The 12,144-nt window shown below is 46.0% G+C and overlaps 1 protein-coding gene across 1 annotated transcript in view; it reads left to right on the top strand.

Annotated features, from left to right (window-relative positions):
- The window catches only part of GUCA1A (guanylate cyclase activator 1A), a 104,768-nt gene that overhangs the window by 70,095 nt on the left and 22,529 nt on the right, over positions 1-12,144 (top strand). The window contains exon 3 of the mRNA XM_078641276.1: positions 5,343-5,433. Coding sequence (XP_078497402.1) covers positions 5,343-5,433 — 91 coding nt within the window. The remainder of the gene's footprint in view (positions 1-5,342; positions 5,434-12,144) is intronic.

Here is a 12,144-nt window from a genome sequence, read left to right on the forward strand (position 1 = left end):
ATTCAAGAGTTTCCGTCCCCCTGCTGCTCACTGTTTTCTCGTGTGTCAACTGGGTGAATTTAGTCATTGCTTTGTTCAGCTCAGTTTTAATTAATGATGTGGTCTTGGCCTCCAAATTTATATGGAAATTCTTCAATAAGGAATCTATACTAAATAGAAATTCATTCAAAACATCTCTCCCAAGGCCATGGCAGTTTTGTGATATATCACCATTTTCTTTATTTTGTTTAGGAGCTTTGGGCTAAGATGGTTTATTGCTTTTTTGACCTGTTTTTATTTTAGGTCTATCCTTTGCCTCAGTCCTGTTTTGGGTGTGTGGGATTTGTCACAAATAAGGATTCTATGCTTAAAGGGTGGTGGATGTCGCTCCTGGTGCGGGGTTCTGCTCTCGGGACCTGAGTGTCCTAGTCCAATTGTGTGTTGCCCCGGGGGTGTGGGGTTTGGATTAACTTTCCTTCTAGCATTATCAACAATTACATTTGGCTCTAAAGTTTTTTTTGGGATAACGTCGGTGCTGCGTCGGTTCGCTTTGCCATGCTTGGTTTCTTGTGTGACGGTGCTATTTTGTCTGTAGGACTGAATATACCTGTTTCTGTTCGGCGCACGTATAGTTTGAAGTGCACGGATACCCAAGCAGGGACAGTGCAGGCTGCTGTAAGACCGGCCTCGCCACCCCCGCTCTGGGGGGAGGGTGGGTGCCCGCACCCCTTGACCGGCCCTGAAGCTGGGAGGGCCCGCGTGATGCCGCACCCGTGACCCGCTGACATCAACGGCGAGCGTTCACGCTGTTACATAAAATGGACAGGTGGCAGGATGAAAGGTCCCGGTTACACAGACTCAGTCCGTTGCAAAACAATGTAATAATAGTTTTCAAATTCTTTCCCCTCACGTGTTGCATTGCAGATCTCTCCGCCGTAGGGTGCTTGGTTTGTGTTAATTAATTGTGACTTTAATTCCCGGTGCAGCCACCTTGGACTGACGGGAGCATTGACCTGTGACGTGGGCAGGTTCACTCACAAACTGCTTGGGTTTGGGATGCAGCCCTTCCTAGGTGGACACTCATAATCTAGGGATGAGGGACATTTAGTCTCTGCCATGCTAATGGAAGCCTGTGCCCTCCGTCCAGCTTAATTAATAAATACTAAATACACATTCAAAGCGGTGCTAATGGCTGAGCAAACTATGTGCGTCACATGTGAAAGAGGCACAGCGTGTTTGGAATTCTGCAGGCACTTCCTGGACATTAGCCCTTTCCTTGTAGTCATGTCGTGCACACGGGGCTGTTGGTGTTTTTGCAGTGTCAGGTGGCCGCACGCTTTCTCTGCCATCCTGCGCCTATAATCGTCCACAGTTTAGGGTTTCAGTGTTAGGTGCCCATCAGTTTGACGGTATCCCAAGCGCTACATCCAGGAAGCACTACAAGAGTCCCGGCGAACCGACAAAGGCAGCACCGTAGGAGTACGACGCCGACTCATAGATGAAAAGTTACCTCAGAGTTCAGCAGGGGGAGGAATGTTTAGCTCGGGTTAATTTGGGTCTCTCGTTTTATTGGCCTTTAGAAAAGGTTCCGGAAGTAACCGTCTTAAGGCTTGAGAAGCTTACAGTGACAGCCACTAAGCCCTCTAAGTGGATTTAGAAATCACGAAGAACATCTCAGGGGATTTGTTGTCGGTAACTCAAGGGCGCAGCTCCTCGGGGCAGGGTACGTGCCAGGGAGCACTGCTCGGGGTTCTGGGGGTCGTGGCTTTAGAGTAGCGACAGGTGATCAAGCATGACTGTCCCTCTCTAGATAAAAAGACACTTTGCCTCTGGGCACGAACATTGATTTGTTAGGGAGGGGTACTTCCTCTGACACTGATGACTTCACATGTTTGACCCATTGCCCCACCCTTACTTAGCCTTCGACGTGCTACCGAGGAGCCAGGAGTCAACGCTGAAGAATGCAAACACGCATTTTTAGAACCCTGGCTACATTCTGTTCATGCCACTGCCTTCTTAAAGCAGGAGACAGGGAATGTGAAAGGTACCGCCAGGGCTAACAAAGGACTGACAAGCAAGCAGTATAAGGTGCTACAGATAAAATGGCAGGAAATGCTCTCGAATGTCAGTGAATCTCTGGAGGTGTCACATTAGGTAGTAGGGCTGAAAGTAGTACATCGCGCACATGATCGGGGGAAAAGAGGCACTGGTACGAAAACTCAAGAGCTATTTAGGCAACCAGTTTAAACAAAAGTTTTTTGACAGCTCAGAAATATCCTTCATTTTAGCAATAGGAACATCTGCGGATGGACCTGGTGTATGTGGTCGATTATCTGGGAGCTAAACTCAGCACAAACACTACTAATAACTGCCAAGTGTCGCTGTGACAGAGTCAGGCTGTCCTGAGTTAAAACAAATGGTATTTGATCTGATGGGATTTTTGAGAACATGATTACAACGCATTAAGCTGCCAAGTCCCAGAATGCAGTGTTATGTTACCTAAAAGCCACCTCAGGTTATCACAGGCGATTTCGGACCGTTTGGCAGCTATGCAACTTTATTTCAAACAAAGGCACAGGGCAGCAGTCCATTCCTAGCAGGGTGTCACTGCTGCCCCCTCCTTGTGAGAAGTGGAACTGGAGCAGTTTGGCTTTAGAGGGGATGATGGCCCTCGACATAACCTGTCTTAAATGCCTTGAGTGTACTTTCCACACTGCTGATATATGTTTAGGTATTGGTACTTGCTTTAAGCAAGTGTATGTGTGCGCACCTGCTGTGTTAAAAAATGTGGGATATGTGGCCTTCTCCTTTCTACCCCAGCAAGATTGTCCAGAGTTACCACAGACCCAAAACATGAGGTATGAGAAAGGAAGAGAATACAGAGCTCTTCGTGGTCAAATAATTACTAGCAATTTGTCACGCGAAATTTCCCGTCACGAGACAGTTTGTAGAGGAATGCACATTAAATGCGTTAAGACTAATGCTTAAAACCGCTTGTCAATTCTCCATCAAGGATACACAGGGGTGCTGCATCACCCCGGCACCTTTACTTCCCACGACCCTGCATGTGAGCTCTTAAGGTACCGATGTGTGCTGCGGTGTAACTTCAGAGGAGCGCTGTATGCCTGCGTATAAAGAAGCGTCACCTGGGGGCCAGGGAGAGCTTTAAGTGGGCCGGGTCCCTCCTCGTCCCAGCAATTAAAAACTGAGATTGAAACGGGTCCCTGTCGTGTCCTTAACTGTACTGGCAAAAACACCGATTCAATTTCTTAAAAATGAAGGCAAAACATGTTACAGTAATCCATGTCAGCGATTTATTTCCTGTTTATATTTCACATGGTTTACTTACAAATAGATAAGATTGACAGCTATTTCCATGATGTTTTCTGTATGTTTTAAGTGTAGCATATTGCTCTTGTATAGGCAAGTGCGAGTTTAAGAAAATGCATTGCTTACCATGTGAGTGGGTGCTTTGTGTGTGTGGGAGGGTTGGCGAAGTGACGGAGATGAGAGGAAGTGCATTCAGAAGGGGTGAGAAGAGGGTGATGGGGAGGAGGGAGGTGGTAAGATATTGCGATGAACAAAATGTGGAGAGGAAAGTGTGTACATGTCTAACAGAGTGAACGTAACTAGAGTGACTGAAACACTGAAGACCACTACTTCTTCCACAGGCCTCAGGAGCGTTTCATTCACAGTCTCGTAATTTCAGAATTGAAATATTTTCAATATTAAATATTTACAACAAAATCATTGTTGTTACTCGTGTATCTTAAGCAGCTAACAAACATTGACAAAGCCAATAGTCCTGGATGGTTTTAGGTGCATGTCAGCTGCTGTGTTACTATATCTGGATGCAATAACAGAAAGCTCCCAGAGGAATCAAAATACCAGTTGTAATCACAGAACTTTAGTTTACATGTATAAGCCACATCCTTAGTTCCACAGGACACTCCCCTTTAAAGCCCCCCTCCCGTATTATCACGGGCCCTAGGACCGGCTGACATCTTGGTTAATAAAAGGCAGGTATTTTTCTTGCACTAATGGCAACTATGCCTAAATGGACTTTTGACTTCAACCTTTTTAGAAGTGGATAAGCCAGGTGGTTTTCAAAGGGCAGGTGCCGCATTTTAGCAGTGAAAAGCTCACTATCACGTGTGTAAATGAACAATGAATGGCAGAAAAAGGAAATTTTTCTTACAGTGTTGGGAAAGGTTACATAAAGCCAGGTGCTTTACAATATGCTGCGCAGACAAGAATGCTACAGTTTAAAAATGTCAAGTCAATTATTCACCTGAGCCGCTTTCAATGAAAAACAGAGGGGTTGGGATTCCCCCCATAACCTGACTTTGTGCCATACCATTTTTCTTTTAAGCACAGTGTGGCTTAAGGGGTAGAGCTAAAAAAAAGTGTGACACACGCTGTGCTAATCACCTAGAGTTGCACAACCTTATGCATATTTGTGATCCACATTATACACGTACTCAGAAGTATACAGAACAGTTCAATCTGTTTATTTCTACTAATTGACGGACAAACGTTGAAAAATGAATAGAAATAAACAGATTGAACTGTTCTGAATATTTCTGAGTACGTGTATAATGTGGATCACAAATGTGCATAAGGCTGTGCAACTCTACGTGACTCGCACAGCGCGCGTCACACGTTTTTTGAATACATATATTTGTGCACTCGGGACGGAGCACACAAGACGAGTATTCACGCCAAATTTGAGGAACATTGGAGAGCATTAACGAATTGTTATAAATATGGGTGTGCTTCGAGATATTTTCAGTGGCTTTCAAAACCTAAGGGGTAGAGCTGCCGACTTTGGAACTGGGGAACCAGGTATGAGTCTCAGTGTCAGCTAACATATTGTGATTCTGGGCAAATCACTTAATCTCCCCGTGCCTACCAAAAATGAATGTCACCCGGTGTAATGTAACTGCTGCTTATGTAAAGCGCCCAAATACCTTAGAGTCAAGTTCTCGTTATATAAAACTGCAAAAAAACAAAAAACAGTGCCAACATGTCAGAAAATCACCGAGCTTGTGAATGGGCAATCCTGCTCTGCTGCAGCATCAAGCTTGTCCACGGACAGTGTAGTTTCCAACTCGACTCTGATGCTGTGGCTTACAATTTAAATGTTCATGTTACAAGCAATGGCCTACAAGTCCCAGCAAGCAAAGATCTCAAGGCTTAAAAGGTGGGACTGGATCAAGGTGCTTGCGCGCGGAGGAGGGGATGGATGGCCTATGTCACGCGAAGTCAATGGCTTCTCACGTGTTATGTCTTTGTCGCGTATGTAGATCCCTCTGCTGACTCCATGCCCATAGTAACCAGTTAACTGTTTTATATCGTTGCAGGCTATAAGAGCAATTAACAGATGTAATGATGAAATGACGGCTGAAGAATTCACGGACATGGTGTTTGATAAAATCGACGCCAACGGAGATGGTAAGCAATATCTGCCTGCAGTTGGTCCAGTGCACAAAGGTTTGAGACACAACTGTTGCAATAACAGGCATACTGCTTACTCTATTGCCATAGAGTAAGCAGTATACCTGGCTTTAGTAGAATAATGTGTGGAACCACAGGCATACATCTGCACATGTGTACATGCCTGTTTTTGTCTGCCTAGCTAGCATGTTAAACCAGGTTTATTGCTGTTACCAAGTGGCTCATGTTTATTGGCTTATCATACTTTAGGCCTAGTTCTGTATGATAGAAATGTGTATACATACATTATTGCACGTGTTAAACAGCAAAAAATATGATAATTACATGGCCACTTTGGCCCTTGAACCCAGGGACCCTCTACTCTAGAAATTGATACGATAGTATATCTTTTGAGTGAACCTGCCATATTTGTAAACCTCGAAAATAGACTTAGAGCCCAATGTTGGTATGCAAGGAACAAAGGCGAAAAAGAGAAACAAGTCATGTGAACGTACCTATAAAGAAAAAGACCAGAGGCGGCTCCTCTGCTAAGGCGGAGGAGCATTGCGCCGCCCCCTGCAAGCAGCCTAAAAAAAAAAAAGAAAAATGAAACGATAATAGTGTGCATGTGGGTTTGGCCGGCCATCTCAGGACAGCCAAACTGACATGTGCACCAAAGCTGTCTCCACCCGAGCTGCATTGCCGGGCTGGAGACAGCAGGCACAGGCTCCCAGTCTCACTGGGAGCACAAATTGAGGATGCTCAGGCCAATCCTGATGCTGCTATCATACTGCCAGGAACATGAGAGCAGCGTCAGGGTTGGCCGCTGGGGAGTCCGGGAGCGTCTTACTACAGTGGACTGGAACCAGAGAGGAGCGGACGACCGATGATGTGGTAGGTACATTTTTTATGTTTGACCGTCGTACCAGGTCCTTTACCTGGACACCGGCAGCTACAGAAAAAGACACTCAAGCAGAAAAGTGAAAACAGTATTTATGCAGAAAGAAATACAGGCCTAGTTAAGTAAAGTTAAGCATCGTATTTAACGGTGCACATTAATACGTGTTTTTTGTGCCCATACAACTATAAATGAATGACATATGTAACTACATAAATTCAGCATTAGATTCATGTTGCACTTTAATTAACTGTAAAGTAACTTCGAATGCACAAATAAAAGTTTAACTAAGAACTGCACTCTGAATAGCAGTGCGAAAACAATAGTGTATAGGTTTACATAAATCTCTTTTGCTTCTAATGTAAATTCGTTTTAATAGTGTGAGGATGGTTTATCAAATCTGTGAAGACTGCATTTCATTTTGATAAAGTTAAGGCACACAGTGTATAGAATCCAGTGAATGCACTTCATTATTGAATTTAAGTGCAACACTTTACATTAATAATGTTAGGACACACACGTATGTAGTGCTAGGCACACATATATATTGCATATTTGTGAAGTGTGAGGGTAAAGCCAAAAGAGAGAGAGAGAGAGAGGGAGAGAGAGAGAGAGAGAGAGAGAGAGAGAGAGAGAGAGAGAGAGAGAGAGAGAGAGAGAGAGAGAGAGAGAGAGAGAGAGAGAGAGAAATAAGGAACTGGAAACAGACAGGGTGAAAGCAGAGGGAGACAGGTACTTAGTTACAGGAAGAAAGGATGTGTTAAAGACCGGAACCAGAGACAGGGAGGCATATTAATGTGTGCCGGTTGATTTCCTTAGTCTATAGTTTTGCCATAGATTTTTTCACAATGATTCTGTGCACTTGTACACTCCAAGGCATTATCTTATTTGGTCTGAATGTAATGGATGCATTTCAATCAGTGTTTAAGGCAGAGGTCGTAAGGGCGGAATCTGTGGGGTATGATGTGCGCATTCTTTTTTATCTTAACCAAAACAGTTCCTCTACTTCTTGCAAAAAGACAACTGTCGAGGGACGGTTAGGGAGGGACTCTCCTGACCTCTGACGCCGAGGGAGGGACAGAGAGCTAAACAAGAAACAAGCCTTGTTGTCAGAGTGCCTCAGTGGTGGCTCCTCTGCTAAGGCGGAGGAGCGTTGGCCCACTGCTTTTCGCAGTGAAAAAAAAGGAAAAATAAAATACGAACTTGACCCGATTATCAATTTATTTGTTTCTGCTGCGTCGTCTTGTAGGGGCGGGGCATATCTGCTATCAGAGCAGGGGGGGGGAGTACTGGGCAATCTGTGAGTGCGAAATGACTGATTGGCTGGCCCAAGGTTAACTTGCATTTATTTTTTATTTAAGGATTGTGCTTTATATGCAGTTACCTGAAGGGGAAGGACTAACAAAATAGTTACAGCATATTTTGTTCTTTTTAACCACGCCTTTGACCCTGCCCCACACTCACTGACTCTGTCCCAATTTAACTCAAGATCACAGTTCCCACACTTTTTTTCATGCACTTTGACTGCTGGTTTAAGGAAAGGTTCTGTCTAAGATAACTATCATTTACACACAGTGCCACCATACCCGACTACAAAAGAAGCCACTCAACAGCAGAACATCCATCAATTAAGAAAAACACCACTCACAAAAACAGCTTGCACATGCAAGCTGCTCCTGAAAATTGCAGCATACACCTTAAATAAGAGGTCCAAAACATACAACTGGCACTTTGTGCTTTATTTTGGAAATCCTTAACATGTTACAACTTTAGCTAAGCAATAAAATGCCCAAAGAATAACAGTGCATTGGTGCCATCTGTTGGTAAAATAGCTGTAATACAGATGCAGTCAGGCAGGTAACTGTCAGGAAGCAACCCAGTTAGGGCCAGATGTACAACAGTGTTTGCTTACGCAAATGGGTTTGCGAACCCATTTGCGCATGCAATCAGGCATAAAGAGAAGGTCTACACCGGAGTTAGTGTGGTGCGCAGCTGAAGTGTGTGTGTACTGCAATGTCTGAGGGTGCCAATTGCGCCAGACGTTGCAGAAGCCCAGTGTGGAGGCCCAGTCATTGAGGCGTTTGCTTCCCCTGTTCCTATGGGATGTGGAGGCGCCTGTGGCATCAATACTGGGATCAGGAACGGCATTAACCCCCCCCCCCAATTATGGTCAAGCCTTGAGGAAGGGCAGATAGTGTCCCAAGCGCATCTCGGAGGGTGGGCTCTAAAATCGCCGGGGGCGCATGTAGTGACATAAGATTGATAATGGATTCCCCAAGAGTACCGGTGAGGGTAGTGAACTGGCCTTGGGAATCCTTGAGCACTTGGGTCGGTGAGAAGGGGAAGGAGTGTTGCAGGAGGACTGCCGTCCCGGTGAACCCCTAGAGACTCCTGAGTGCCAAACTCTATTGAATCCCTGACGCGCCAAAAAGTGGCAGTAATTTCCCATCAAATGCATTTCTTGTAGCAGTATGACATCAGGATTAACCCTTTGGGTATATCTTAAGACCTCAGTGCGTTTAATTTTATAGGAGGCCATTGATGTTCCAAGAAAGGACCATCAGGAGTTCACCCCCAGTGTATGGATTGGACATCGTGGCCATGTGGTGAAGTATGGACCCAGCGGGTGGAGCAGCTAGGGTGGATTAAATCAATGGACTCTGGCAAAGATCGGACGCAATTGGGGCGATCGCAGGGATCAGCCCAGGAAAGGTCCCAGGTGCAGTGGAAGGTGCCGTCATAACATAGAAGAACACAACTTAGTGCTAAGAAAACAGTCCCAGCCGAAACCCTCAACCAACGCCCCACCCCATACTTCCCAAAATGAAGCATCTGTCATCCTGTAAACAAGCCTGAAATAGAAATGATTGATCCGTCAATCAATGGTGGGGCGTGTTGCAAGGCTATCTGGTAAGTCCCTCAATATGCAAGGATAACAGTTCCTGTAACTGAACTTTACATATAGGCGGCGCTAAGGTTCAGATGGGGGGGCTGCGTGATAGGTCTGTATCCACAGTCGCATGGATTTCCTGTGGTCGTTAGATCTGAAAAGGAAAGAGACTAACCCTGTTAGATTGTCTTTCTTTGTTAGAGACAGAAACAATCCAAGTTTGCTGTTACTAAACAGTTCCAAGAAAAATCGCTAGTTGTCATAGGTCTTAAGTTTGGGGGGGACACACACTGTTGCAGTCTAGAAAGCACATTAACATTGCAAAAATTGATCAAAAGAATTAATAATAATAATATGTAGATAAGGATATTAAATTAAAACAATTTTATTCTTTACATGAAAAGAGCAAAAATGCACCTCCCTGAGGGTTACAATCTAATTCCTATTCAGCTCATGTCCCTTTTGGGAGACAAATGTTAAAAACAATCATTAAGAAACAATTAAAAACAGTCGACACGGCGTTTCAGTGTACAGTTGATAATTGCACCTTCTTCAGGACAAAATGTTTCTTTATCACAATATCTACATTTAAAAGACAAAAAACATTACTTTTATAAATCTCGCAACGCTGTGTACCCCCAATCTTCATATGTCTACCCAAAACTTATGTTAAAGGGCTTCATATAACGCACTTTTAGTTCTTCATTTATTTATTACCGGCTATTTTATAGACACCTAATTATATACGTATTACCACAAAGGATTGGATAATTTTTGTGTAATTTTTTACCTTAAAAATACAGATGAAGACTCGGTATGATGGATTCTTCCATTCATGGGATGGTCACAATGTCTCTAAATTGCCTTTAAAAGAGAGATCCGAATAAGAACTATCAGGCAAAGATTTAGTAACAACTACCTATTTGAGTATAGTAGTTTTATCTGCTTTTACCTTGTTGTTATCCAAATTTCCTTATACTTCTTTATTAATCATATCAATGTAATAATAACTTCCGGTGCCTTCAGAATGAGTCATCGAGAGGGGGCTGTAATTTATTAAGTTTTGAACTTGTGTTTATTAAGGATTTTACCAAAAATAGAGATATGATTATTTGGCTTACCGTTAAATTGTGATAAACGCTATTCTTTTGTTGATTAAGAACTGGTCCCACGTTTTCATGAGCGGGATCTACCCAGCACGCCAGCGGTCAGTCCAGAGTACCTTTGTGGCCCTTGCCGGAGGGGGGAGGGGAGACAGGAGAAAGGAAGGGGAGGAGGAGATAAGTATGAACGAGGTGTGGGGCCCTTGTCAGTTTATACCAAAGTGCTACAACCCTTCTCTATGGACATTCCCGCCCATTTTCTGCTTAATCGGGGGGCCTCCACTCTCAGGGAAAGTCTTAAGGATCTTCCCGAGGTGTCCCGCTGGCCGCTGGACGATCCCAGCAGCGCCTATATTCTGCCCCCCCCCGGCAAGGTTCCCACTGCTCAACAGCCAGCTCCTGTGGGGCACCCCGGGGACTGCTATCATCGCCGGGGATGGGGGCAAGTCCAGCGCCCTTTCACAATTCCCTCAGAAGAAAGATGGAGCAGGAGGAGGAGGATCCCACCAATCGCAGGTCAAAAGCCCAGGGCAGCCGCGGTGGTAGACCCAGGGGGGGCCCGAACCAGCCCAGGAAGCAGCGCTGTGGCCACAGCCGGCATCTCTCCCCACCCCCTTGCCCTCACTGGAATGTTCACAGTGGTGCCATTTTAAATCATTCTCCTGGCCTCAGGGTCGTCTTCATGGCCCTTGGGGCAACGGGGCAGGCCCACCCCGCGTCCCTGCCGACCGCGGGTCAAATTCAGCGCAGTGCCCCAATGCAGGCCCTCCAGGGCAGCCCCTTTACCACAGCCCGTGCTCCTTCAGCTTAGTTAGGTACCATTTTGCTGGGCCTCCACCGCTCCGCAGGAGACATTCGACAACCCTTTACACTTGGCCAGGTGCGGCGCCCTCCCAGGTTTGGGTCTGCCCAGGTTGCAGCACACCGGGTCGACTTCCAACTAAGGCCCCCTCTGATTTTCTCAGTATTTGCGGCAGGAGCCGTGTCTGCTCCGTATTGCTTAGCAGCTCTCCCCCTGGGGCTCCACAGCAGCAGGTCATCTCGGGGGCCACAAGGAGTGGGCCCAGGATTTCCCCCCTGGCTCGTTGCTGCCACCAGGACCTTACAGGGCATCCCGCCGATCGCGGGCTGAGGACCTCCCCAAATCACCACGGGAACCAGTGTGGTGCCTCCCCCGCCGCGACAAGCACCCCCGCTCACCTTGTGCATCTGTGGTGGCTGTCTTGATTCCTTCAGGTCAGCAGACCGCCGCTGGAGACCCATATCAGTGTTTCTTCGCCCAGGTCTCAATGCCAGGCACCGGACTGCCGCTGGAGCCTCAGGTCAGTCTTTCTTTGCCCAGGTCCCAACACCAGGCACCAGGTCAGGGCTCTGGTCTCACGGGGCAGCTGCGTGGGCCTAGGAACCGTCCTGGTCAGCAGCGGTTAAGCGGGCGCCATGTTGCCGGGCCTCGCCGCCTCACCATCGATCTCTGGTGGCCCCCCACCATCAATTTGGGCAGTTTTCATAAATAAGGAATGCCACATATGTGGGCTTCTCAGCACCCACGGCTTCTCGGCAGATTGTTGAGTTCTGGAGGAGGAGGATGGCTTCGGATCTTAGTGGGGTCTGGAGCGCTCTCAGAGTGTGACTGCCATTTTGGTTTGTCAAACCACGCCTCATGTGCTTCTTATTTGATGCCTTTTCTTCCTTTTGGAATATTATTTTAGGTTGGATGATTTGTTTTCTTCAATGACACACAACAGGGAGCTACTTTTTTTAAAGCTCGCCTATACAGCGCATACACTCTTTCTTCGAGACCTTTTGTTTTCTGTCAGTGGGCTTACAAACCGCCCAAC

This window comes from Lissotriton helveticus, chromosome 5_1 (genome assembly GCF_964261635.1).
Source record: "Lissotriton helveticus chromosome 5_1, aLisHel1.1, whole genome shotgun sequence".
NCBI classification, from domain to species: domain Eukaryota; kingdom Metazoa; phylum Chordata; class Amphibia; order Caudata; family Salamandridae; genus Lissotriton; species Lissotriton helveticus.